Source organism: Ptychodera flava, chromosome 12, assembly GCF_041260155.1.
Source record: "Ptychodera flava strain L36383 chromosome 12, AS_Pfla_20210202, whole genome shotgun sequence".
NCBI lineage: Eukaryota > Metazoa > Hemichordata > Enteropneusta > Ptychoderidae > Ptychodera > Ptychodera flava.
The window spans coordinates 19719840-19744999 of record NC_091939.1 but is presented as its reverse complement, the minus strand read 5'-3'; the positions used below and the strand labels follow the sequence as shown (position 1 = coordinate 19744999).

The 25160-nt window shown below is 36.5% G+C and overlaps 2 protein-coding genes across 6 annotated transcripts in view; one reads left to right on the top strand and one right to left on the bottom strand.

Annotated features, from left to right (window-relative positions):
• Positions 1-18333, top strand: part of LOC139145350 (switch-associated protein 70-like) — a 37236-nt gene extending 18903 nt beyond the window's left edge. The window contains exons 2-10 of one of the 5 annotated variants that reach the window (XR_011554909.1): positions 2471-3004; positions 3401-3547; positions 4558-4684; positions 5621-5799; positions 10062-10228; positions 11090-11288; positions 12017-12541; positions 14850-16794; positions 16885-18333. Coding sequence is in view for 4 of the 5 variants with exons in the window: in XM_070716460.1 (XP_070572561.1) it covers positions 2304-2339; positions 2471-3004; positions 3401-3547; positions 4558-4684; positions 5621-5799; positions 10062-10228; positions 11090-11288; positions 12017-12598 (1971 nt within the window). In the remaining variant the exon portion in view is untranslated. Of the gene's footprint in view, positions 1-2288; positions 2340-2470; positions 3005-3400; positions 3548-4557; positions 4685-5620; positions 5800-10061; positions 10229-11089; positions 11289-12016; positions 14242-14849 lie in introns of those variants that run through there. The other 4 variants (XM_070716458.1, XM_070716459.1, XM_070716460.1 and 1 more) reach the window with 4 other exon arrangements.
• Positions 18334-19801: 1468 nt separating this feature from the next.
• On the bottom strand, positions 19802-24940 carry LOC139145321 (aspartate dehydrogenase domain-containing protein-like). The gene is made up of 8 exons (XM_070716410.1): positions 24765-24940; positions 24220-24355; positions 23904-23988; positions 23200-23343; positions 22648-22756; positions 21818-21938; positions 21235-21392; positions 19802-20973 (listed from the first exon to the last, which is right to left on the bottom strand). Exons 1-8 carry the CDS (start codon positions 24814-24816, stop codon positions 20936-20938), a joined length of 843 nt encoding a protein of 280 aa, XP_070572511.1. The 5' UTR covers positions 24817-24940; the 3' UTR covers positions 19802-20935.
• Between the last annotated feature and the right edge of the window lie 220 nt (positions 24941-25160).

The following is a 25160-nucleotide window of genomic DNA, read 5'->3' as shown; positions in this document are numbered from 1 at the left end:
GATTACTTCATATGGCATACAGATGCACGTCAATTTGTTTTGTGATACGATCCAATATGGCCGCCAGGCGGCCATTTTATTACGATTTTTTCATGTACAGAGCCATAACTCAGGCATGTTCCAACCGATTTTATTCAAAGTTGGTACAAGGACATTGACCAATGTCATACAGATGCACGTCAATTTGTTTTGTGATACGATCCAATATGGCCACCAGGCGGCCATTTTATTACGATTTTTTCATGTACAGAGCCATTACTCAGGCATGTTTCGACCGATTTTATTCAGAGTTGGTACAAGGACATTGACCAATGTCATAGATATGCACATCAATTTGTTTTGTGATACGATCCAAAATGGCCGCTGTGCGGCCATTTTATTACGATTTTTCATGTACAGAGCCATAACTCAGGCATATCTCAACCGATTTTATTCAAAGTTGGTACAAGGACATTGACCTATGTCATACATATGCACGTCAATCTGTTTTGTGATACGATCCAATATGGCCGCCAGGCGGCCATTTTATTACGATTTTTTCATGTACAGAGCCATAACTCAGGCACGTTTCAACCGATTTTATTCAAAGTTGGTACAAGCTTATTGACAAATGTCATAGCTGTGCACGGCAATTTGTTTTGTGATACGATCCAAAATGGCCGCTGTGCGGCCATTTTATTACGATTTTTCATGTACAGAGCCATAACTCAGGCATATCTCAACCGATTTTATTCAAAGTTGGTACAAGGACATTGACCTATGTCATACATATGCACGTCAATCTGTTTTGTGATACGATCCAATATGGCCGCCAGGCGGCCATTTTATTACGATTTTTTCATGTACAGAGCCATTTCTCAGGCATATCCGCATGTTTTGACCAATTTTATTCAAAGTTGGTACAAGGACATCGACCAATGTCATAGCTATGCACATCAATTTGTTTTGTGATGCGATCCAATATGGCCGCTGTGCGACCATTTTGTTACGATTTTTTTCATGTCCTGAACCATAACTCAGACATGTATCAAGCGAATTCATTCAAAAGTATTTTTATCACAGACCTAATGAAGAGGACTCTATCCTCTTTGAGTGTAATCAAAGTACCGATTAACAAGTGGGGACTGTGTCATCAACGATGACTTGTTTATAAGAAATTTTCATAACACTTGCATGTAGTTTAGAATATTACCCAAATTTTGTTACCCTGTATCCTAGAGGGAATCTAAACAAACATATTATGCTGAAATATATCTCACAATGTTCAACCTCACAGTTCCCAGTGACCAAAGTAGAAAAGTGAGGTATGACAAACAGTTTGTCTGTCACTGTAACAGCATACCACTGAACAGAATAACTGGCACCAATAGATACATGTATAGACTACAACATGTATGAACATGGCAGTAACCATTGTGTGCTGTCTTTCAGTTTTCTGTCAGAGTCTTCGATAGGATATTCCCCAGTTCAGGTCAAGTCTGTTTCAAATTTTGTCATCAAGATCCAGGCACCCTGAACATGACACTCTGAAATGCAATGCATTCTCTGCTTTGATGTATACTTTGTGACTATAAAAATCACCATCTTTACAAGCAGGACAGCAAGACAAATCAGTAAAAGTCATGTTCACATAGGTTTTTAAGGCTTTCCTAATGTTCCATGGGACAAATGTCATATACTTATCCTCGTACTGGCCCTTAAACCAACTTGACCTGATCGCAAAAGATGAACCCTGCATTAGAACTGAAGTGTATAATAAACATTTTAAATCATAGCTCCCTTTAAAGAGTCTTATACAATCTGACAAATATAAATGAAGTATTATACTGATGTTTAATTTTATAGAATTTTTAGGAAATATTTAATATCCATTTTTAAAGTTGATGCTGTTTCTGACTATGTTAGACTTTCATGGATGATGTAAATAAAGTTATTATTTTTTTTGTTTATTCCAAATGTCCAGGAAGGAATAAATTATAATTTGTCGATGAACGTGATTTAACAAGGCAATGAGATAACAACTTACTCACATGTTTTTGCATGAGTTATATAAGCATGCCAGTCTGTTGTGCAACTTGATATAATACTACAGTTACTGTGCAGGTCCATCTGTGAAAATAGTGTAGCTTTTGAAATAGCAAGCATAGTGTATGAAGTCCCTGATTACAACACTCTTAACCATCCCCATCACTCCAATGGAATCATCGTCGTAAACCACGTGCCTCTTTACGGCAACAGCTCAGCGCTACCCTTGATTTTTGCGTAGGTCAGCGGAGCGGAAATTATTGCTCTGGCTTGCGAGAATGCAATGGAATCTGCCAACCCTATCCTATTCCTTTGTGAGTTTAGTCATGTCTAACAGTAAAATAGGGAGGTCTTGGCTATGAGTGAATTGCACCTTGAACTTGAAATATAGTTTTCAGTTTATATTTTGTAAATTTATTTGATTATGTACTTTCCTGTTCCACAGGTGGTCACAGGAAATGTTTGTACAGCCACTGGTGTGCAAGACATGCGTCAGTCCGTGGAGGCGTTGGAAAAACAGTTCAGTGATTCAAAATCAACACTCAATTTTGAGGAATACAGAAGGTTCATGGAAATGGAGCTGTTCTCACAAAGTTCAGCATTGAAGTTGGATGACATGTACAGCGTATGCTGGATGCTGTGTTCAAAAGTTCACATGGACAGACAGAATAAAATACTCCAGGATGATGACATCTACAAACTGTGGATGGTCTTTAACCGGCAAGCTGAACCGGATGCGTTTCCACTGAGGATGGATCATGAAGAGGTCGCCTACATTCTGGAAAAGGTTGTCATAGCCATGGGAAGGAAATGGAACGAGAAAGAGTTTGAAGAAATTAGGAGAGGCTTGCCCCTGATGTCCTTCTGGCAAGTTCTGCACTCTCTGGAGACGAGGTTTGCCTATGGTGTTGATGAAGCTTGCGTCGCTGCTGCCATTGATGAGATCTATGAAGAAATCATCAATGAAGTTGTGAAGAATGTGAGTACATTAATTGTTTTTGCAATTGATTTTCAGTCTTTAACATTGGTATTGTTTGCTGTTTTTGAAGAAGTGTGACAGAATACCAGTAGCTATTTTGCACATGTTAAAGAACAGGAGAGATTGTACTCAGTAGGGTTTTAGCAAGCCTGTAATCAAATAGCTTCTTTGCTACCTTTTCTAGAAAGTATAACAAAAAAATATTATGATGATGTATTTGTGCTCCAATTGATTTTCATGTAATCATGATTTGTAATTTACACTGAGTGTTGATGCAAGATCAGTAATACAAACTTTTGATTACACAGCATCCATTTATGCAAGAATGAGTATCTTAATATTGTTGCTGTCTTTAAAAGTTTCATCTCTTTTACACACTTGTGTTGTACATTGCAGGGATTCATGTCAAAGAAAGGCCACATGATGTCCAATTGGAAAGAAAGGTGGTTTGTCTTGAAACCGGGAAGTCTGACTTATTATACATCAAGAGATATGAATGTACTAAAGGGTACCATTGTGCTTGATACAAACTGGAAAGTAGAAGTAAGTGTGAAATATAATGTCTAACAGATTGTAAAAAAGCATAGGATCTTGACCGGCAAGATCAAAGCATTGTCTTAACCCTTTGAGTGCTGTAATTTTACCCACCAAAATTTCAGTGTAACATTTTATTGATTTCATGAAATTTTCTGTAATTTTGTGGTAATTTTGGATCAAGTGGACATAACCTTTCAGTGGCTACAATTTTCGACCAAAATTTCGGGTAAAATCTGGAAAAAATTGTCTAGATCTGAAAAAAGTTGCTGGCTATGTTATATTCTACAAAGGCAACAAAAGTTGACTTTGGCAGTCAAAGGCTTAAACCAAATGGTTGAACTCATCCTTTGAAAATGATTTGTAACACTTAGTTCCTCAGACACTGAATCAAATCTTTTCCCTTTCTTTTCACTAAATTTTAACCTAGTTTGGTTGATGTTTCCATCTTCCCGTTTTTAGGCTAAAATGTTATGACTTTTATTGTCATTTTGTAATGGAAGTTTTCAAAAAAAAGAATTGTTTTTCTTTTGATAAGCACAAAACAAAATCTATGAAATAAAATCTACTGAGGAGAGTTGAAAGGTAGTAAATCTAGCTTTCGGAAGCTGACATCAAGGAATTAGACTAAGACTTTCTTGAAGATAGAGGTTTTTCGGCAGTTTGGTTTCCATATCCCAGTATATTTTGACTTCATCTGAAAATAAGTTTCCAAACTTTATATCACTGGTTTCTGGAAAAATTAGCTATATTATATATAATATTGCTTCTGTACTGTGAAACTTGAAGTGAATTGCCTTGAAATTATATTCAGGGGTTTCAAAATTTGATTTCTTTATTTTCATAGTGTTTTGGATTGACACTGTGACATTTTTGTTGAATTCATAAAATGTGCATAAAGATGGACATTGGATGGATGAAGAAACAGCAAATCTTATTATTTCCAAAAATTTTGAAGTTAGAAAATTCTATGTATACCTATATTGAAAATTTCTGTGTAATATCTTCTGTCATTGCAGTCTCTACCAGACAGAGGAAGTAACAGAAACAGATTGCAGTTGTCTAGCAGTGTACAAATGAAAGGAGATAAAAACAAATATGAAATATGTGCACCTGATCCAAAAAGCAAACAAGAATGGTTAAGCGGTAAGACACCATGGTTTCTTTAAAGCTTATCAAGCAGTGCTTCCACACTCCATTTGACCAAGTAGGCCTGATTCCTAATGATGTAAAAGTCTCGTCATTAATATGCCTAAATGAGTATTGGTATTAATGTGAAAGATTTGATGAGACTTTTGGAAAGAATCTCACAGAGATTGTGAAATTGGTACTTTATTACTTCTTCTTTCATGGTTGAACTTTAAAAGTAACATGTCAAAGAATGCAATTACATGATGCAGCAATAGAGACAGGCACAAGAAGAAAAACAAATTGTTACATTATCTATTTGTAGCAGGTAATATATCATGGATGCGATAGTATGTTCATTAACAACCTACCACTATAACGCAATCAGCATACTAAAATGCTTCTTATGGTGAAGAGGTTTGTTTGTGAATTGGCCGCATAACAGTCACGAAATCCATGACACTACATGCATACACTCTTTCCTTAAATAGCCATTCTGTGGAAGTATTATACAGGTACAGTGAGGCTGATTTCTGTATTGGCAGCTGATTGATGTCATGAGCTTGTACTTGCAATGTAGCTGAATCCCCCCTCACGAGCAAGGACACCTTTCAATCTTGGTTGGGAGGTGTGATATTAGCCCAATGATTGCTTAGACTTTTACCCTTGAATTTAAGTGACAAATGAACTGACCTATAGGAACCCCCTGCCAGTGGTGCATCATGAGAATCTTAGATTCTATGCTGTTACTCGGTTTGAAAGCTAGTCTTACCAGACACTGCAATTTTCCAAAGGTAGCTCATGTGTTTTGTAATTTATAAATGTGAACACGGTACATCATTGTTCAATCCATAAGGAAGATGCTCTGTTCAAATATTGTTTTGAATAAAAAAACCCGAACAAACAATCAAAATGAATGACAAGATATTGGTGAATTGTTTCCTCTTAACGCAGCTGTACAGTTGACTCTAGAGTGTTTGGCAACTGGCATGTCACCACAAAAATTAGCATTCATGAAGAGACGAGAGGAAAGGTCAGCCAGGAGAGAAAGCCAAGAAGAGGAGGATAGGTTGCTACAAGAAGAAATGGAAAAACGAGAACGACAAAAACGAGAACTGGAAGAAGAAAGAAAGGTCTGTTTTAGTCAGGATGTACCAGTTTATGTAATGATGAACCACTAGAAGTTTCTGTACTTTTGTTTACTCTGAGATTAAACAGAAACTTACACTGTGTATCTTAGCCTAAACAGTGTGTAGTAGTTTAATGACATCTTCAAGCTGTTTTTTAGCTCCCATAGCCATTTGTATATATGGCAATGGAAGCTATTCTTATAGGCTAGGGAAATGTCTGTATGTATGTATGTCTGTATGTCTGTACGTCTGTATGTCTGTATGTCTGTATGTCTGTCCGTCAACATCAAAAACTCCAAAACCACTGTACATTTCATCTTGATATTTGGTGTGTACATGGATGATGGGCTGTAGATGAGATTTTGTTCAAATGAAGTTGTCATTGCCAAAAATATGCAAATTAAGTGAAAAAATGTAAAAACAGTCAAAATTGAAAAAACTCAATAACCACTGAGCAGATTACATGAAAAATTAGCATGTAAGTACTTTGGGCTGACATGAAATGATTGTGCACATCTTGGGTCAGTATCTTGGACTTGCTATTTTTCATGAATTTTTTTGTAATTTTCTCCCATTTTTGGTCAAAAAATCTCCTGCTCTGAAACCACAAGTCCGATTGATTTGAAACTTGGTATGGAAGTGCATAGGAGTGACCTTTCCCAAATTTGGGCAAATCGTGGTGAAATTTGCATATTTTTAGTTTACACGTCCATAGACTCCCATGTATAAGGCAGATCTCCATAGACTCCCATGTATAAGGCCACGAAAAATAAAAATTTAGTTTCTCATCGTATTCATATTGCAAAAAGGATGCAGTGACACAATTTTTAGTCCCCACAGATGAAGTCCAGTGAGCTTATAGATTGGGTCATGTCCGTCTGTTCGTCCATCCGTAAGTCCATCCGTTCACGCATATATCTCGGATATTTTGACAAAATGTCATGTGACCTTGATGACCTTTGATCTCAAATATACATATTTGTCCATAACTCAGTAACCACAAGTACTACAGCCTTCATGTATGGTATGATGGGACACCTTATGACGCAACATATTGTACCTCATTAATTATGTGCATATCTAATTTTGAGCGAGCCAATAGAGCTAGAGGTCTGATTTTTGGTATGTAGGGATAACTTAGCAAAACAATTTTTTTGACAAAATGTCACGTGACCTCGGTGACCTTTGACCTCAAATATACATATTTGTCCATAACTCAGTAACCACAAGTGCTACACCCTTCATGTATGGTATGATGGGACAGCTTATGACGCCACATATTGTACCTCATTAATTATGCACATATCTAATTTTGAGCGTGCCAATAGAGCTAGAGGTCTGATTTTTGGTATGTAGGGATAACTTAGCAAAACAATTTTTTTGACAAAATGTCACGTGACCTCGGTGACCTTTGACCTCAAATATACATATTTTTCCATAACTCGGTAACCACAAGTGCTACACCCTTCATGTTTAGTATGATTGGACACCTTATGACGCCACATACTGTACCTTAATAATTATGCGCATATCTCATTCTGAGCGAGCCAATAGAGCTGGATGTCTGATTTTTGGTATATAGGGATAACTATAGGAGAGAAATTATTTGACCAAATGTCATGTGACCTCGATGACTTTTACCTAAAATATATGTTTATGTCAATAAATAAGTGTTATGTCCTTTGTATTTAGTAGGATGGGAGACCTTATGACAACACACGCTTTACCTCATTAATTATGTACACATCTAATTCTGGGCAAGCGAATAGAGCTAGAGATCTGATTTTTTGGCATATAGGGATTAATTAGCAATATAATTTTTTTTTTCAAAATGTCATGTGACCTCGATGACTTTGACCTTGATTATACATATATATGCATATTTCAGTAACCACAAGTTCTATACCCTCCAATTTTGATAGGATATTAGACCTTAAGATGTCACATCTTGTACCTCATTTATAATGCGCATATGTATTTCTTGGCTGGCCAATACTGCTAGAGGTCTGATCTTTTTTCCCGATTTAGAACCATAACTTAGACATGCCACATGTGTTTCAAATTGAGAAAAACAACGACATAGACCTATGTGCCCATAGATCTCAACATATACACTCCAGTGATACTTCTTAATGACCATATTTTCCTGCCCCATCAAGACTAATACTCCTATTACAAGTGGGGACTATGTCATTGTAAATGACTTGTTTAGTTAATGGTTGTATCACAGTATTCGATATATCTCATTCTGTATTTTTTTCCATTTTATATTCTGAATAATTACATTAAACATATTTCACTGTCTCCAGTACATTTCATTTAAGTATTTTCACTTCATGCACTTTATCCCTTTCACACATGTTCAAATATCTGACCAGAGAACAAACACTAAATAGTCCAGGATGGGAGCTACAGTGTCATTGACGCTATTTTTCTCATAGCTGTGACTTGATTAACTCTTTATTGTTGGGTAATGTAGGATTGATTCTGAAACTAGATTTGAAAAGCTGAATTCCACTTCATACCAGTTCTCCAGTGCCATAGTACACGTACAGTTGTTGAGTTGATAGAGAAAAGGCAATCAAATTATGAAGTTCAGTGGTGACCCCAACATTGGATACACATTGCCAGAAAGATGTGTTGTCGATGTATACAGAAACAGGATTGTTCCATGAAATAATATCAGATACGGCGTTCAAAAATTTTGTTGTGACAGTATCAAATCTACACTGTACTGAAAACAAGCTGATGAAGTCTTAAACACCCTTGATAGTCTGAATGAAGGCCGATTGCAGTTCAGAAAACAAAACGATTATTCCACAATTGCGTAGTGAAGGGGGTCAATTTCTAAACTGAAAGCAAACAAGTTAAAGTCTGTCTTCCCTATTTCGTAGTATCTGGTCCAATTGTGCCATCAAAGATACTATGACAGAACCCCTTGCCGGTGAGTGCAAGCGCGCCGTACTAGCGGTATTTGCACGAGTGCTGCGGTGTATTCGGCGGCAGTCCTTTCACGAGCAAAGCGAGTTAAAGGACAGCCGAATACACCGCAGCACGAGTGCAAATACCGCTAGTACGGCGCGCGTACACTCACAAGCCATGGGGTTCTGTTATTATTACATATGTTCTGTCTTTTATTTGCATCATTTATTGAGAGAATCGACGATTTAGTCGTGCGTACTACTTGTCTGTCAAAGCTTCAGGGCGACCCTGCGGAGTTATATAACATTGACATCACTGTAATGAGGCATCGAATCAGCTTTCACTTTTCATTGGTCAACGCCGCCACACCCTCTATTTTGATTGGCTAAACTATTGTTTACTTGTTTATCAAGATGACGTAAGAGGAACGTCGAAGGGCTCGCACTCTGCTTGCGATCGCTCACACGTACACAAACGTAGCAACATGCCATAGATAGCCAAACGAAGAGAACTTTGAACATGGAACGCTTTTGATTTTTTTCATGTTGAGCTCGAAATGCATCTAAATGATCGATACAAATAACAGTTTGAAGATTTTTACGGGAGTAAGATAGTACGGCAAATGTAACTTGTCGAACGATCAAATTTCAGTGTTTACCGCGATACCGTGGCACACACAAGCGCTCACTGTTATCAGTAGCATGTAGGACACACAAGCACAGAATAAACTGCATGCAAAAGTGACATTCTATTGTAAACAGGGAATGTCCGGTGAGAAAACTACTGTCTGGCAAAACGTCTCTGAAAATGTTAACTGTTTAATTGGCTCCGCTGCGCCCGCAGTTACGTGTGTTTCGATGTATGATAGCCGCTGTGGTACGGCGGCCACCGTGTATCCACCATTGAGCTAGAAACGGACGTCGCCCGTTGTCAATGTTTTGGCTTCGCTGACAAACAAACTGCTCTTGCGGATAATAAAAATCATCCTCACACTATAATAAGTACATGCAATTTTCATTGTCGTAGTTTGTAATCGGTAATGTCGTGCATTTTACTATAACGAGCATCGAACCAAAGTGAAACGAAATCTTGTAGACGACATTTTTTGTGTTTACAAACATAAATAGTTCCGGGTCAAAATTGTTAAATACTCATTAACATAAGGGAATGGCATAATGTTTTTGGTATTGCACTGCAGTGCAAATACCGGTAGTACGCGCGCGCTTCGATGCGAGTAAACTGTGGTACATATGTAATAATGGAGTTGATTCCAACATTTGTAGATGGAGGGGGTTATCTTGAAGTATGCCAACATTGGACTGTTGATGTTGTTTTCATTGTAGGCCAGAGAAGAAGCAGAGGCCAGGGTGGCTGAATTGGCTGCATTGAGAGAAGCTGAAGAGAAGAGAATGGCTGAGCTGGAAGAGCTCTATCGACAGGCCCAGGAATTGTTAGAACAGGAAAGACAAGCCAAGAGAGATGAAGAAATAGTCAGAGCTCTTCAAGCAAGGTTAGAAGATTATGACACTGACACATGAACATGTTTCAAAATTTCTGCTTCAAAAGAGGAATCTTAACAATTTATGTGAATTTTAGAATATGTCATTATTACTGTAACATCATGCAGTATGTAGATGCCACTCTTGTATCAGCAGTCAAGTACAAAGACAGAAAATATTTTGAAACAGTTTATCCCAGTTACCATAAATCATCATTGATCACAATGGCTTTTGACCAATCTGGTGAAAGGTTTAAGTGCAAAAAAACAAAAATTTTTAGTGTGACAAGTTCAATTGCGTCAAATGAATTTTGATTTTTATAGATAGAAATAGTTTATTGTATAGCTGTTGGTTAGATTCTTTGGCAGCTTTTGTTCTGTAGGAGTCCTAACAGCTTCTCACTTTATTAGAGATTGGTGTGCCTACAACAGTTAGCCAAACACGGTGCATAGAGCAAGCAAGGCATTGCATTGCAAAATGTTACAGTCTAGGCTAGGTTGCTGAACTGGGCTTTATGTAGCATGCTGTCCTAGAACACATGTTATTGGCAGAATGATAACATTGAGCAGCCAGCAAGGGCCTTTGACAAAGACAAACCACTCAATGTAATATCCTTTTTACTGTAGTTGGAGACTTTTCAGTGCTTCTAATAATTTTCTCATGAATAATAGCCATCCTAAAAAGCCATGTACAATGCTGTCAAACATACAACACTCCTGAACCCTTTGAGTCAGTTTTGAAAAATCTTGAAATTTCTGCGAGTCTTCTCAACAGTAGTACATGCAGTATGCAAAGTTTTCTCTCACCAACGTGATATCTAGCTCGGAGGGTAGACAGCTTAATAAAACAGTGTTGTTGTTGTGTTGATACAGGTTACTGGAGGAGGAGATGCAGAAACGGGAGGAGCTGGAGAGACTGAAATCCCAGCAGGAGGAACTGCTACACTCAGAGAGACAGAAGAGAGAGGAAGTAGAGGAGGAGAGACTGATGCAGATACAGAGACTTGAAGAGGAACAGAGAAAACTTGAAGAGCTTGAACAACAAAGACTTGCCGCTGATGAACAACTTAAAGTATGTTTTTGAGTCTTTAGTGTACTGAAAATTTCTCTCTCAGCTGGCACTTGAGGAAAATTTTAGTTGGAAAACAGCTTTTTGCAAAATTTAGTCAATTATATATAACATCTGAGGAACAGTTTGTTCAACATAATTACTGTAATCTTCTGTCTTGCTGAGAAACACATTTGATAGTTACTTTCAGTTTAAATGTTTGTCATGAATACTGTTCCTGTACTCTAAACATTTTTAATGTGGTTGAAAAATATGACTTTTACATGACCTATTTTTATGTGACTTTTTGCTGGCCTGCCACCTGGTAGAAGATATAATCAGATTGGTTTTATAATTTATGCACATGTTACACAAAGTTACAGATTTGTCTAAACTATAAAACTTAAAGAAATAGACCAATCACAGACACCTTTCTATGAGAGCTGTTAGGACAGCTCTCATGGGTAGATGTCTGTTGATCAGCTCTGTTGATCAGATGTCTGTGATTGGTCGAAACTATGAAACTTAAAGAAATAGACCAATCACAGACAGCTTTCTGTGAGATGTGTTAGGGCAGCTCTCATGGAAAGATGTCTGTGATTGGTCGAAACTATGAAACATAAAGAAATAGACCAATCACAGATGTCTTTGTATTAGACGTTTTCGTCAAGCTAATGTATAATGACAGAATTATGGTGACATGAGAAACCAGAGTCTGTTTTCAAATTGCTTGTGTTTTCTTTCATTTTCAGCAAGCAACCCAGAAACTCCATGAGGCAGAGGCAGCCAAAGAAGAAATGGCTGCAACAGCGGAAAACCTAGAACAGAAATACCTGGAGATTCATAAGATGAGAGCTCAGAGGGTAGAGGAAGACAAAGCCAGAGTTAGACACGAAAAGCCAGTGGGCTTAGCCAAACCTATCATACCAACTGCCGTAAAACTCACCACACATCGAGGAGCGGGAGCCTTTGGACATCAAGAATTTGACATTATCACAGAAAAGTTCAAGAGACTGAGAGAGCTGAGGTCTGATTTCATCTCTGATGATCAGCCTGATATGGAGAAAAATGACAAAGCTGATGACAAACCTGGTAAAGAAGAGGACGGAAAAGAAGATGTGAATGATGCCGATGGTGTGGCTGATGAGAGGGAAAGTGGTATCGGAGTTGTAGAGTCACCGGACGATACTCTGAAAAAAGCAAGTAATCAAGAGAGCTTGGAAAGGACAGAGAATGCAGATATACAAAATAATCATACTGATGAACGGCAGGATGAAGTAAGTGAGAGTCGTAAACAATCTGTTGGCGGTGATGAGGATGTTATCGAATTGTAAATTATAAATAATCGCAAACAATTAATTTGTTTCGTCTTTTACAGAGCAACTTCTCTCCAAACCAAATCCTCGTCACCATCAAACATTTTTTTATTTTTGATAAAAATACTGAAATTCTTTGAAGGTATCAAAAACAAATCTAAGTGAAGCAATGAAAGTATGAATGAAACCTTTACAAAATTGTATTTTTTGAAGAATACAGAAAAACACTGTCTTGTGGAATATTCAATAGCATGACCTTTGACCTCAATGTATTGTTTTGAATATTTGCATTTGAATTTGGTTCAAAGTTCAGCTTCCTTTAAGCCAATTGCATATTGTCAAACAGATATTTCTGTCCTGTTATAATTCTTCATCAGTGTTCTGCATTTCACTTACTTCTCCTGCTGCCGCCTACCTTGCTGCAGACATGTAACGTATGCAATCTTGTGAAACCTAGCATTCCACTTTCTTTTGTTCTTCAATTCCTCAATTGTAACTGCAGTGTATGTCTAGCTTTTGAATGCTCCCAGAGATAAGTTTTCCCAGCAAATAAATTCTTTTGTAAAGTGTTGTCTGCTTCATTCAACATATCACTTGATGTTTTATACAACTCAACTTGCAGTGAAAGTTCTAGTCATGAGACTGAACTGTGTGAAATTTTTGTCAATGAAAAGTGTTTCTTTCTGTGCTAAAACATCAGGAGTTTCAATGCCACCTTGTATTCTTTGCCATTACTTGGGATTATTTGGTCAGACTGCCAAGACATTGCTGTAAGTTAATTCCAGATCCCAATAAAAAGTACTTATGATGTGTGAAGGAAGAATGTGCCTCAGAGACAGATATCCACTCTTTCAAACTTTTACAAGTTTTGGTCAACCACATCTGGGGCTCATTTTGAAGCGCATAGAATAAATAACGTTTTCACCAGCTTATTGTTGTGAAAAATCGAACATTAAATATTAACACGGATGGTAGCCATTTGAGTTTCAGGTGTCGGTATATGTCGAGTAATTTTTTTCTGTAGTACCAACTTGGTTCCAACTTTAACACGCTGACCCCTGATCATCATTATTGATTTCGAAAAGGAATGGTTTCAGATTTCCTTTTGGAAAACTTAAGGAAAAGTTAAGTCTTTCAGTTTGGACCCATGTACTACCTTGATACAGCTGACTTCATTCACTCTTGCCATAATTGTTGCATTGTGTTGCCATCCTTGCCATAAAATATGCATTTCATCATCAGTCATTGCTAGAAAGAACATGACTTTCTTGTCTTTGTATTCTGTAAACATTACCACAATTTGATATATACTGCCATGACATTCTTGTAAGTTAAGTCCAAATCTCAACAAGCAGTACTGAATGAGGATCAAAATATTTTTTTTTGCGCACAGTACAGCATGATTACTTGATACCTTCATTTTAATTTCAATGCAGTCAAATCACATAACATTGCATGTTTGATTCATACCTCTGGACTGTAACTTTTCAATTTCCAATCAACTCTTGCCTTCAACTTATGCCAAGAGTTGTATCGTATCAGATCAGTCACTGGCAGATGACAAATCCCAAACCACTGAAAATGTATTCATATGATTGTCTTTCCAGTATAAATAATATCTAGAACTTTGGCAATGTGTTATTACGAAGGTAAAATTAATCAAAGAGATGATTTTACAAGCAGCTTATGCTTTGTGTTAGTGAGAGACCTGGTAAAATAGATCAATTTCCAAGGGGTTTGCTGTGTTTGTCAATGTGTCTTGCGTACATATATAAATGTTGCCTTTTTCATTTTCATTTTCCATGATATATTCTATGTTCATCTCGGTCACCTTGTGAAAATCCAGGGCAGAGCAGAACACCTGCCACTTCACTGTGTTGATCACTATTGATATCTTCCCTCTTTTCATCATTTCATGCTGTTTCCCTCACTGAACAAGAAAGCCGTAATCATTGGCCAGAAAGCATGCAAATGAAAGATTCAGATGACAATCGACAAATCAAAAAGTTGGCTTTTAAAGCATCATGGCAAAGATTCAAAAGATTCAAATGGCAATTAACCAATCACAGTTTTCTTTAAAACAGCAATTGACCAATAAAAATGTCACCTTATATCATCATTTGCCTAATCACAGAGGATCATGCATTTTGAATGCAGCTTTGAAGCTTTTTCTCTGACTTTGAACTTAATTTTCCTGATTTACATAATTGCTTACTTGCTTGTGTGAAGTTAAAGAGATGAAATAACGTCATGATTTTTGTTTATTTAGTAGAGCTGAATGTGACTTGGTGAACGTTTTACGTATCAAAGGAAATGACGGCAGCCTTTTCAAGTGACTGTACATGACAGACGTGACAGCGATGTCTTTCAAAAGTAACCCTTTGAAATTATTTCATCATTGCTTTGTATATTTCTTTATTCAATGACAAATCCCAACAAATGAATATTGCTTTTTTATAGACATATTTATCGCTGAAATATTGCTAAACATACACAAGGCTCTAAGTTATCTAAAGTTAGGCAAGAAAATTTAAAGATTGAAACCTATATCATAAATCAATATGCTGAAAGCAAACCATTGGTGGAGAAATATTGTTCTTGGCTTGCAATCCTGACTGTGAAATATGCATGTATTTCATATATAGGGACTTTTGATCTTCAATTGTATGTGTAGGTTCTGTAAGTTTCTCATTCTCCATAAAGTAGAATAGTGTTTGAGAATATTTCTTTTTCAATAAATAGGAGATAAAAAGTTTAAATCTATGAAAACACAATTAATTCATGTGCATGAAACTCAGCGCATTGACTTTGACCAAATTTAAACTCCCATCAACCAACGTTACAAAAGAATTTCACCAGAAGGTTATTTTGATTGTATGGTATTTATCATAGCTATTTTCATATATGTACTTGCCGGGTTGATGAAATGACTGTTTTTAATTATCTTTGTTATATTTAATCATATATCTTGTTTTGGAAATACTAGTGCAAGATGGTGATATTTCGCTGAGTATTTTGAAGTATTAGTGACAAGAATGCTGCAAAGTCAAGGTTAACTTTTTAATTCATGTAGTACTGAGATAAGAAGAAAAAGATTGTGATATGCAGTGAAGTTTTCTTTTTATTTCCATGTCTGGCAGTACACAATTTGTTCTTAAAAAACAAGGTGGTGTCCACTTTTCATAAATGCTTTAAAGTTTGGTTAGGGGATGTAGAATGGAATTACCAAAGGTTTCATCTTAATTTTAATTTTACATTGTATCTTATTATAATCAGTATTCAGTATTACCTTGTGTTTAAAAGTATTAACACAATCGTTTCTGATGTTGAAAGTTCACTGGTACCTTTCAATTTTCAAACGGGTGATTATATGCCGTTTCTATGTATGTGCTTCCGTTATTGTTTTATCAGCTGCCTGGTATAGTGTCTTAAATTATACATGTGACAGTGTTGTCACAACGAAACACTGAGGCACAATGTGACAATATATCTGTTATTCTTATATTTAAGGTGGATGTCTATCTCATTATCAAACAAATGCTGAAATTTGTTGGTGAAGACTTGTGTAAAGCTCCATTAGCTGCAAATTTTGATGTATCTTCCATTGTTTTTGTCCTGTGTGTTGTAAAATACGGTTTGTTGTTTTACTTAAAATCATGTTGATATACCCAGTGTCCAACGTTTCAAACCCATGTGTGTGTGTAACATACAACATTCCAATTAGGAATCATTTGTCAAAATTATTAACATTGCATGTTGTATACAACTGGTTGCAATTGCAAGACTTACTACCTTACATTTTGGAGAAATTTAAGAAGAAAATGTTGTTGTTTCTAAGAACTAAAACTGAAAGTATAATCAAAATGCCTGAAAAGAAAGGGGATGTCCTGTCTGCAGCTATGTGACCTCCTTGTTGATAAACTGTGCCTCTTCCCAGGACTTTCCCAGCAAATGAAAGCAAATTCAGTATTTGATGCATGTTCATAGTTCACCAGCTTTTCACCAGTTTTTGCAGCTCTCCAGTCACTGCAAGACTTTGCCAAATAAACTTTGTTTGCCTCCCTTCATTTACGTGAAGCTGCTTCACCATTTTAAATGTGGTGTTGTATGCACAAGGGATGTTTGGCTATGTTGTGCATCAAAAGAGGCTCAGTGTATGGTCCAGAATGCACAGGCACAGACATAGACAGGATGACCCCCACCCTTTAATACAGGTGTCTTCTTTAGCCTGCAGGCTCAGTTGAATTAATCTATGGAAGTTCTAGAGGAATTTTACGCAGAAATAGTAACAAGGGTGTATTCAGTGTGTAGTGTGTTCAGATGGACACTGTGCAAAATGTTTTAACATGTGAAACATAATTCAAATTATTTTAAACTAATTGGTCAGTGCTATTGATATGCATAACAACATGTCTGAAACATTGTTATTTACTGTGTCCTATGTAGCAAATCGTTGAGCAATGAGATTGTACTTGTAGATTATATGTAAAGGAGTTTTCAAGTAAAATAATCTTTCTTTGTATAGTATGTCAGTTATTGTATCACAAAGGCTAATCCAAAGAATCACAAAGTAGCAATTATTTATTTTATAGCTTTGTAGTCATTTGATCATTGATAATATAAACTACTTGAAATTATTTAGTGTCTCATTATTTACATTCAGTGAATGGGGAAGGGGAATTAATAGCCAAGACTACCAAATTCTTGCAAGAAGTTAACATGTGCACAAATCAATAACATTTTAATAAGCAGATTCACTTAGTTTTGATCACGCCAGCTGATTTACCTTGACAAAGGGGCATAGTTCTATAAAGAGGAAACAAAAATTATTATTATTTAATCACTGAGAATGGAAGGAAAGCTATCTGATTTCATTTGTTATAGGGTGAGAAACTACCAAATATTAATAATGGAGTTTGTTAATTTGGTTATTACATATCCTGACAAAGTTTTGATGTCTTGTTTTGCATGTAACTGTTGTCCTGTATTGTGTAAAGGTTTTCCCTCATGAAATATCAGTATACAAATTATTCAGTCGAAATTACACGAGAAAATTCCAGCTTCAAAAAATTTTTGTGAAAATTTGATGGAAAATTTCTAATTACAAGAGGTGGAGATATAATATGTGATTGTAAGATATATTTTTATTCACATTTATTGACAACAAAAGGAGTACAATTATTCCAGTTACATTTCCACATTTTGGATTAATCAACCTGATCCTCCCCTCTAAGTTTCCAATAATCCCACAGTTAAGTATGTAAGAACATTCCATTTTTTGATGGGTTGCACCTACTTTTTTATGAACTAGTTCATATTCCAATATTTGTGGTTCTTTTTTGTGCCTTAAACTGACAACAAGTTACGTGAAGGTACCTCCATGGAAAGCAGAAATTATTTCCCACCTAACAAGGAGACGCCTGTTGCTGAGCAAGTACAAGAGGAAATTCCAAGCTTGAATCAGCGGTTCCAGTACTATTTACAAGATTTGCAGCTTATGTTTAGGTGAAAAGTTTTATTTAGTTTTTTTTTGCAAAAAAATTGATATAGGATGGCAAAATTTAAACTTAGTCTAGTGGCTGTACAGTATATCATTTTTGAAAGTGAACATTTTTTCAGTCCATTTTTTGTGGGATGGTGGTAGTGCATTTTAAATTTAGAACAGTTTTATAGATATCTGAGGTATTTGTTGTAGAGATACACATCTGTAGAAATTATTTTTCATCAGCAATAAAGCATGTTGATTTACTGTACCCACTGCGTGGCTGCTTTTGTGAGTTGTTAAAAGTTGAGTAAATGTGCAATAGTGAAAAGTTTGGCATGTGTTATGAAAGTGCAAAGTGTCATACATATCAGGTTATCTGTTGAAGTTATTGTACTATGACGCGAAAGACTTGGAATGTCCAATATGGTGAGTTATGAAATGTCAGTTGTTACTGAACAATAGCTACCAGTGATGTAGTTCACAATTTTGTCCATTTTATTGTTTGAAGGGCAAAACTTTTTTTTCTCTCTTGGTATGAAATTACAGTTAGGGAAAACTGCAGGCTACAGGTATATCTGTATCAGTGCCAAGGATTCTGTTCAGGCTCGTTAATTCACAGAAATGCAATTCTTGCCAGCCAAACAATGATTCATGTGAGGACCAGACTGGGAGAAACAGGCCACACAGGTCAAGCCAAAATAGTTTCTTACAGACCTAACACAAGTTTTAACATGTAGTAAAAGCAAGAAGAGGAAATAGATTTTTTTTGCTTACAGGCAAAGTAAGTATGTCAGATTTTACATCAGCAGATGTAGTGTCTCATTACTTACATTCGTAGTTTTATTAAAAAGATATTCCAAGCCATCCTTCCCATCATCCAATGCAAGGTCTCCTTTTCAGATTCATGACATATGGCCTATGAAATGTCGGGTAATATTACCTTTAATCTAGACATGTGACAGAGTATTGTGTTGCAGAAGACTTCTTTATACAGGGATGAATGTGGCTTTGTGCTTTCAGTCAGTCAATGTGTTTTGATTTGAAATAAAGTAAATTAATTTTGCCGGTTTAAATGACCAAATTTACAATACAATTCAACAGTTTCTGGTAGATATCAGAATATATACTGTTATATTTTCAACATGCACACACAGTTGGTCTGGCAATCTACCTGCACCATGCATAGTGCAGTGTGCGTGTGGGTATTTAATGAGTTTGTTGCTATGTTATGTTTGACTCTGTCACCGTCCTTTTGGATGATTCCATTAGTGTCAACATATAGTTTGAATGGAAGAGTTGACCCTTCCATCTCTGGTGTGACAATGTACAACTCCAACCCTCATTGGAACTAACATTCAACACACCAAACTCAGACAGTGAAAAGCATGAACCAGTCAATGTTACACCATACCGGTAGACAGAAGAAAAACTGTCTATAGTTACACCATCTCTTTGTTGAATGAACATGCAAAGATTTGACGTGATTAATGGCAAAGTCTTGAATGCCTGATGTAATGGCTAGTAACCCTGCCTGGGGCTGTGAGAAGGGCACATCTGTACTACAGATCAGGAAACAACAACAACAATGCATATATGTGACTGCAGAACTGATTTGATATGTTTTGGACACTTTTTAGAGCCACTTTTGCACAGCTTCTGTAATGCTTTAACCTTTAGTTCTATTCTAGGTGTGAGTCAGTATTTCACTTCAGAGAGTATCACTTACATAGAAGCCATTTTGTATTTGCAAAGACATCTTTATTGGGTACTTTTGTTTGGTGAAAAGACATGACAGAAAAAAGTCTAAAATAGCGCCCTCTACTGGACAACTTTACAGAAGCATGACACTGGATAAAAAATCGTACATTTTGATATACTATTGTCTAATAAGTTTAAATCCAATGATCCTTATTTTGCACTTTGAGTCTTATACATTGGAGAGGGGGGAAGAACACTTGAATATGCCTGGTGAAAAATCGGAACAGTTCAACAAATATCTACATCTCAGTTTACAAAAAATGTTGCACCCATTGATCAAAATAGAGTTGCTAGTTGTCAGGTATTACGTTGTGATACCTTGCAGCCAATGCAATGTTAGAATACCAAAGCAAAGTGTTTGTACTTTTCCTGTAAAACAAACATCTGATAATTGCACAGTGATGATTTAAATAATGGCATTCATTTATGAAAAGTACATTGCTGTAATATGTATCATTTAAATATGCAAATCTAATTTGACATGTGACTATTGGTGAATATTCATACATCCCAAAACATATGAACTCAATATTGCAACAGACGAGAAAACTGAAATTTTCAAAGCACATTTACAGGAGTTGAATATGAGTCAAAGAGATTGTTACCATGAAGGAATTTTTTTAAATTATTAAAAGCACCACTTTTATTACATATTAAGTATCAAAAATATAGGTCTTTTCTTTTATAAATTTTGTATGAAAACCCTGCACCCGAAATGCTGATGATCTGACAACACATTGACATGGAATTGTGGGTGCTCACATGTCAAATGTGTCATATTGAAGTTGTTATATTTGAAAGGCATGCTAGTTTCCATAGCAACACATGTTTTCCTTTGGGGTCATATTTTTGATAAATTACTGTGTGTCACCATTAGCCAGTGTTCACACTTGAAATTTCCTGAGTGAATTTCTGAAATTCAGATTTAGGTTTTGTGACTAAAAATGTGATATTTTAATATTTTTTTTCCAATCTGCCAAACGGTTACCCTGTACAGAAATCAGCCATCCAAGCGTATTGAATACTAAGCACCATCACATTTTGGCAGTTGCAGCTTACAGCATCAGTTAGAACTTTCCAAAGGTGGTTTCTTTGACTGACAATCACCATGGCTAGCAGAGATGAACACCAGCACCCATGTCCTTGGCACCTGTGAAGTAATAGAAATGTGTGACTTTCCTATTTCAATTACATGCAAAACAAATCCCTTTTCATAGACATGTGACTGTGAATGTTAGTTACGCTTTAGTACATACCACACTGATAGGAACGTAAATAAGAGCTAAAGAACAGTATAAGGTAAACCTTTGATACTCACCTGCCTTTTACAAGTCTATTGCTAATATCTTTCTTTATTTGGAGTGAAAGGTCAAGGGTACTTTGTTTGGGGTCAAAGGTGAGAGATACTTACGGAGCAAGCTGCTCAGGAAGGATGCAAAAGTTGCAGAGCCGGTAACTTCTCCAACTTTGGCTGGATTCTTGCGCACTGTGGTCACCGTGAATGCTTGGCCTTTGCTAGCATCGCCAGGCCCAGTGACATCAATCTCTACAATGTGCCAATCAGTTAAACTGTAAAACACAAACACATCAACAATATTTATATAACATCATGGTTAAAGAAATATTAGTATTGCATGTGGCAACCTTTCTTTTCAAGGTGTTACTAGGGATTATAAATTTGAATATCTGCACTTCTCATAAAAAAATTCCTTCTCATGAGCTGGGTAATTACTTTATACTAGATGAACATTGAGTGTTTATCACAAATAGATCATATATGTTGGATATATGGTACACACATCAAAACAATATGCTGACATTTAATTGCAGACAATATTCAGTAAATACATGACACCAGTGAATTAATTGTCTACAGAAGTTTGTGAGGAAATTCCATATGACATAAAAAGAATCCAATAGTCCATTTATTTTAAAGAACGTTTTTCAGTTCTATGAGGAGTCACGCACTCAAAACTATGTTCATGCTTACGTGCCTTGGATCGGATACAATTGATCCTTGAACTTTGTCAAATCCAAGATTATGAGCTGCTATAGAAGCTGCAGCCATGGTGTTGACATTGTTTGGTGCAAGAGGGCACAGATCTCTCACTGGACCTGAAATTAAAAAAAACATCATGCAATTTGAAATTCACACTTTGTGTGATAGCTCTTTACTGAAGTATATTGGTTTGGCATTGTGTGCATATATATTACAATTGTAACATTTGATCAAAGCATTCTATCTGGACATTTCAACTAGGCTGTGGTGCAGTTTACAATAGGGTGAATGGAACTGATTTCAGCAGGGTTTGTGGGGCAAGGGTTGGGGGGGGGGTTGCATTCAATGTTCAAAGCCTGCAAGTTTTTGTGTATTGACCATAGGATAATTTTGTCCTATCACTCAGTACACACATCTATTTTCATCATATACTGATATAATGGCTTTTACAGAAGTACACGTATGACATTGCATGTTACTCACAATAACCTGCCTTGCGCAAATATATTTCAGTTCCACTGCAAATAAGTATAAGTATTGTAATTTATAATCCTTATTTCACAAACTAATCCCTTGACAATGACGATTTTAAGTTAAGGGAAAGAAACTTCAATTCAGGTGCAGCAAAGTTCGACCAAGTTTGCTTCAAAGTGTGTGCTTGAAAGCCTTTGTTGACTTAGTGACATACAAAAGGTAATAATTATGAACAGGCAGTGTACAGACAAAAGATGAAGCACAGCTATATAACGTCTGCCATCAGTTTGAAAATGTGAGTCACTGAGATCATGCCATAAGCTGAAACACTGCTGGGTAGGTGTATCTTACCATCATAAAGAACCACTGCAGAGTTCCCTGTGATGGCATCATTCTTCTCTTTCAACACACCATTCAGTTTGAAGGAATCTGGATGTTTCTTCATTGTCACTTTCAAACCCTGTGAAGATGTCATGTGGTGAGGTGAGAAAAGTGAAAGGTTAAGTACATATGTACTACTTCAGAAACATTCAAGATGTTTTAAGGTATCCTTAATATCAACGTACTGAGAAACAAAGAATGCCTTTCAGGCGACTTTGCAAAATAAACTATGCAAATACAGGTAATTCTGATTGTCAGCAAACAAGTCTGAATCGTAAAATGTGTGTGTGTGTGTGTGAGTGTCTGTGTGTGTCTCTGTGTGTGTGTATGTGCATGTATATATATATATATATATATATATATATATATATTGGCACAAGTGGTTTGGTATACAATTTGGCTTTGGTGGTAAATCAGGTTATGCAGTCCATAATTGATACCCAGCTTCTGGTTGATCATTACATTTTGGACAGAGGGGACTTCACTTTTTGTAGTCCCTGCTTTGAAAAGTGAGTCCTTTACCTGTAGTGTTCCCCTGTTGGCCATTTTCTGGATATCTTCTCCTCCCCAGAATGCCCCGATGGGGATATACATGCCATGGTTCTTTGCAGCTGCCCTGAGCTTGTCTTCTACATCCTGATTGGCTAGAGCTGTTGGTGACCCAACCTTCAAAACATCAGACACAAATAAACAAGTACTGTAGGTATAGCATTTTATCTAATAAGAGCTGTTGGTAATCCAACATTGGAAATATCAGACACAAATAAATCATTGAGTAAAACATTCTATCAACAGACACCTTTCTATTCAGGGCATCCCTGAGACTATATTACAGAGAGATTTTTATGTCAAAGTTCCAACTCAAATTACATGTCTATTATTATAAAAACAATTTAGTTGCTCTGAGGAGTGTTCTTGATCAACAGATTTCACAGAATATCGTAATGTCGCAGAAAATTACTGAACATAGCTACAACAAAACACTTTCACAAAGTACATTTTATGGGCCTGTTTCAGCAATATCATCAACACACTTCTGAACTCACTATACATTTTACGATTTTCGGCCATACATCGATGCACAAAATTGTAATTGTCTTGGATCAAAGAGGACACCTATGAATCAGTCATCACACTTCTGCCATACTACTGTGTGGATAGAATATGGTTGTGCATCATATATTTGTTCACAGGACAAACTGAACCCTCATATGGCCATATCTTACCATATAGTCAGCATACTGTAGGAATGCCTCACCATACTGAGCAGAAATGCTAGGATGTGCAACTTCAACAATCAAGTCGGCATTTCTGAAATAAAAGTGAAAAAAACAACAAGTCAGAGGCATTATACAACTAGAAGTATTTGATGTCCTGAAGTCTTATGAAGAAACAGCTCTAGGTTTATCGCAAACAGAGAAGTGGAAGACCCCTGTCTATGGTTTTACATAACTCTTTAAATTTTAAGTGAAAGTAAATCTTAACCAGGTCTTAAAACAAAAAAAGAAACTTCAGATTTTTAAGGAAAACTGGTCGGCTTACCTCTCTGGAAATTTTGCCAGATCCTCTAAAATATCTTTGTCTGGTACTTTTTCCTTCAGTGCTGATGCACTCCTGTTCCATACAAATGCTATTTCCAAGTCATCTCTTTCCTGTACTTCCTTGACAAGGTACTGACCTGTAAATTGTAGTAGCCTTGTTTTATGTAAACTTCTCACATCGAATATTTTATGCATGAGTTTTGCTAGCATAATTCCCCATGTATATAAGTCATAATACAATAAGGCAGTATTACAAAATCTTAAAAATACTGCAAAACCAGAGGGCGCTGCTCAATTTGAAGGTGGGTTCTTATGAGCAATGTATTAGAATATCTTCAAATTATTCATCGTCAATGAAGTGAAAACTCACATGATGTAAAGCAAATAATCTAAAAGCATATATTACTTATAACACAAAAGAAACTTCGCACTGTGCTAGCAATGAGATCAAAATGTAATCGATGGATGCAATTCTTGCAGATTCTGCAAGGAAAATCATTTTCAGTGTCCAGTTAAAAACTCCAAAACAAGCTAGGTTTAGTGTACCTAACTTTCCATATCCAACGATACCAATTCTTCGCCGATTTCTGGTACCCATTATTATGGTTTTGCAAGCTCAAGCACAGGTGCTTATGTACAAGCCTGGACACAGGTCCAGTCGGGAGGGAATCCTTACTGTGGCCGTAGCGAGTTCGGGGAAATCCTCGAAGCAAGAGCAGTATGACGTCATAAAATCCTCTTCCTCGAGTCAATGTTTGAGAAGTGCGAAATAACGTCAGTGTGACCATCTAATCTGAAGGTATTAGTCGATAGCACTATTAAAAAGTGATCGATAATATCTCTCACTAGCTTGTGAATTACGTAACGTGATCAGGTCTGTTTTACGATCACAGTTTACAGCGTGAATCAAAAATAAGGCCGTAAAGGTTTTTATTGCGAACG

Bases quoted from the DNA above. Each gene is read 5' to 3' on its own strand.
- LOC139145321 (XM_070716410.1), bottom strand. From the start codon at position 24,816: ATGGGTACCAGAAATCGGCGAAGAATTGGTATCGTTGGATATGGAAAG. The intron at 24,356-24,764 runs GTACACTAAACC...TACAATTTACAG, and splicing joins CGTTGGATATGGAAAGTTAG to GTCAGTACCTTGTCAAGGAA. The intron at 20,974-21,234 runs GTAAGTATCTCT...ATTACTTCACAG, and splicing joins CTTCCTGAGCAGCTTGCTCC to GTGCCAAGGACATGGGTGCT.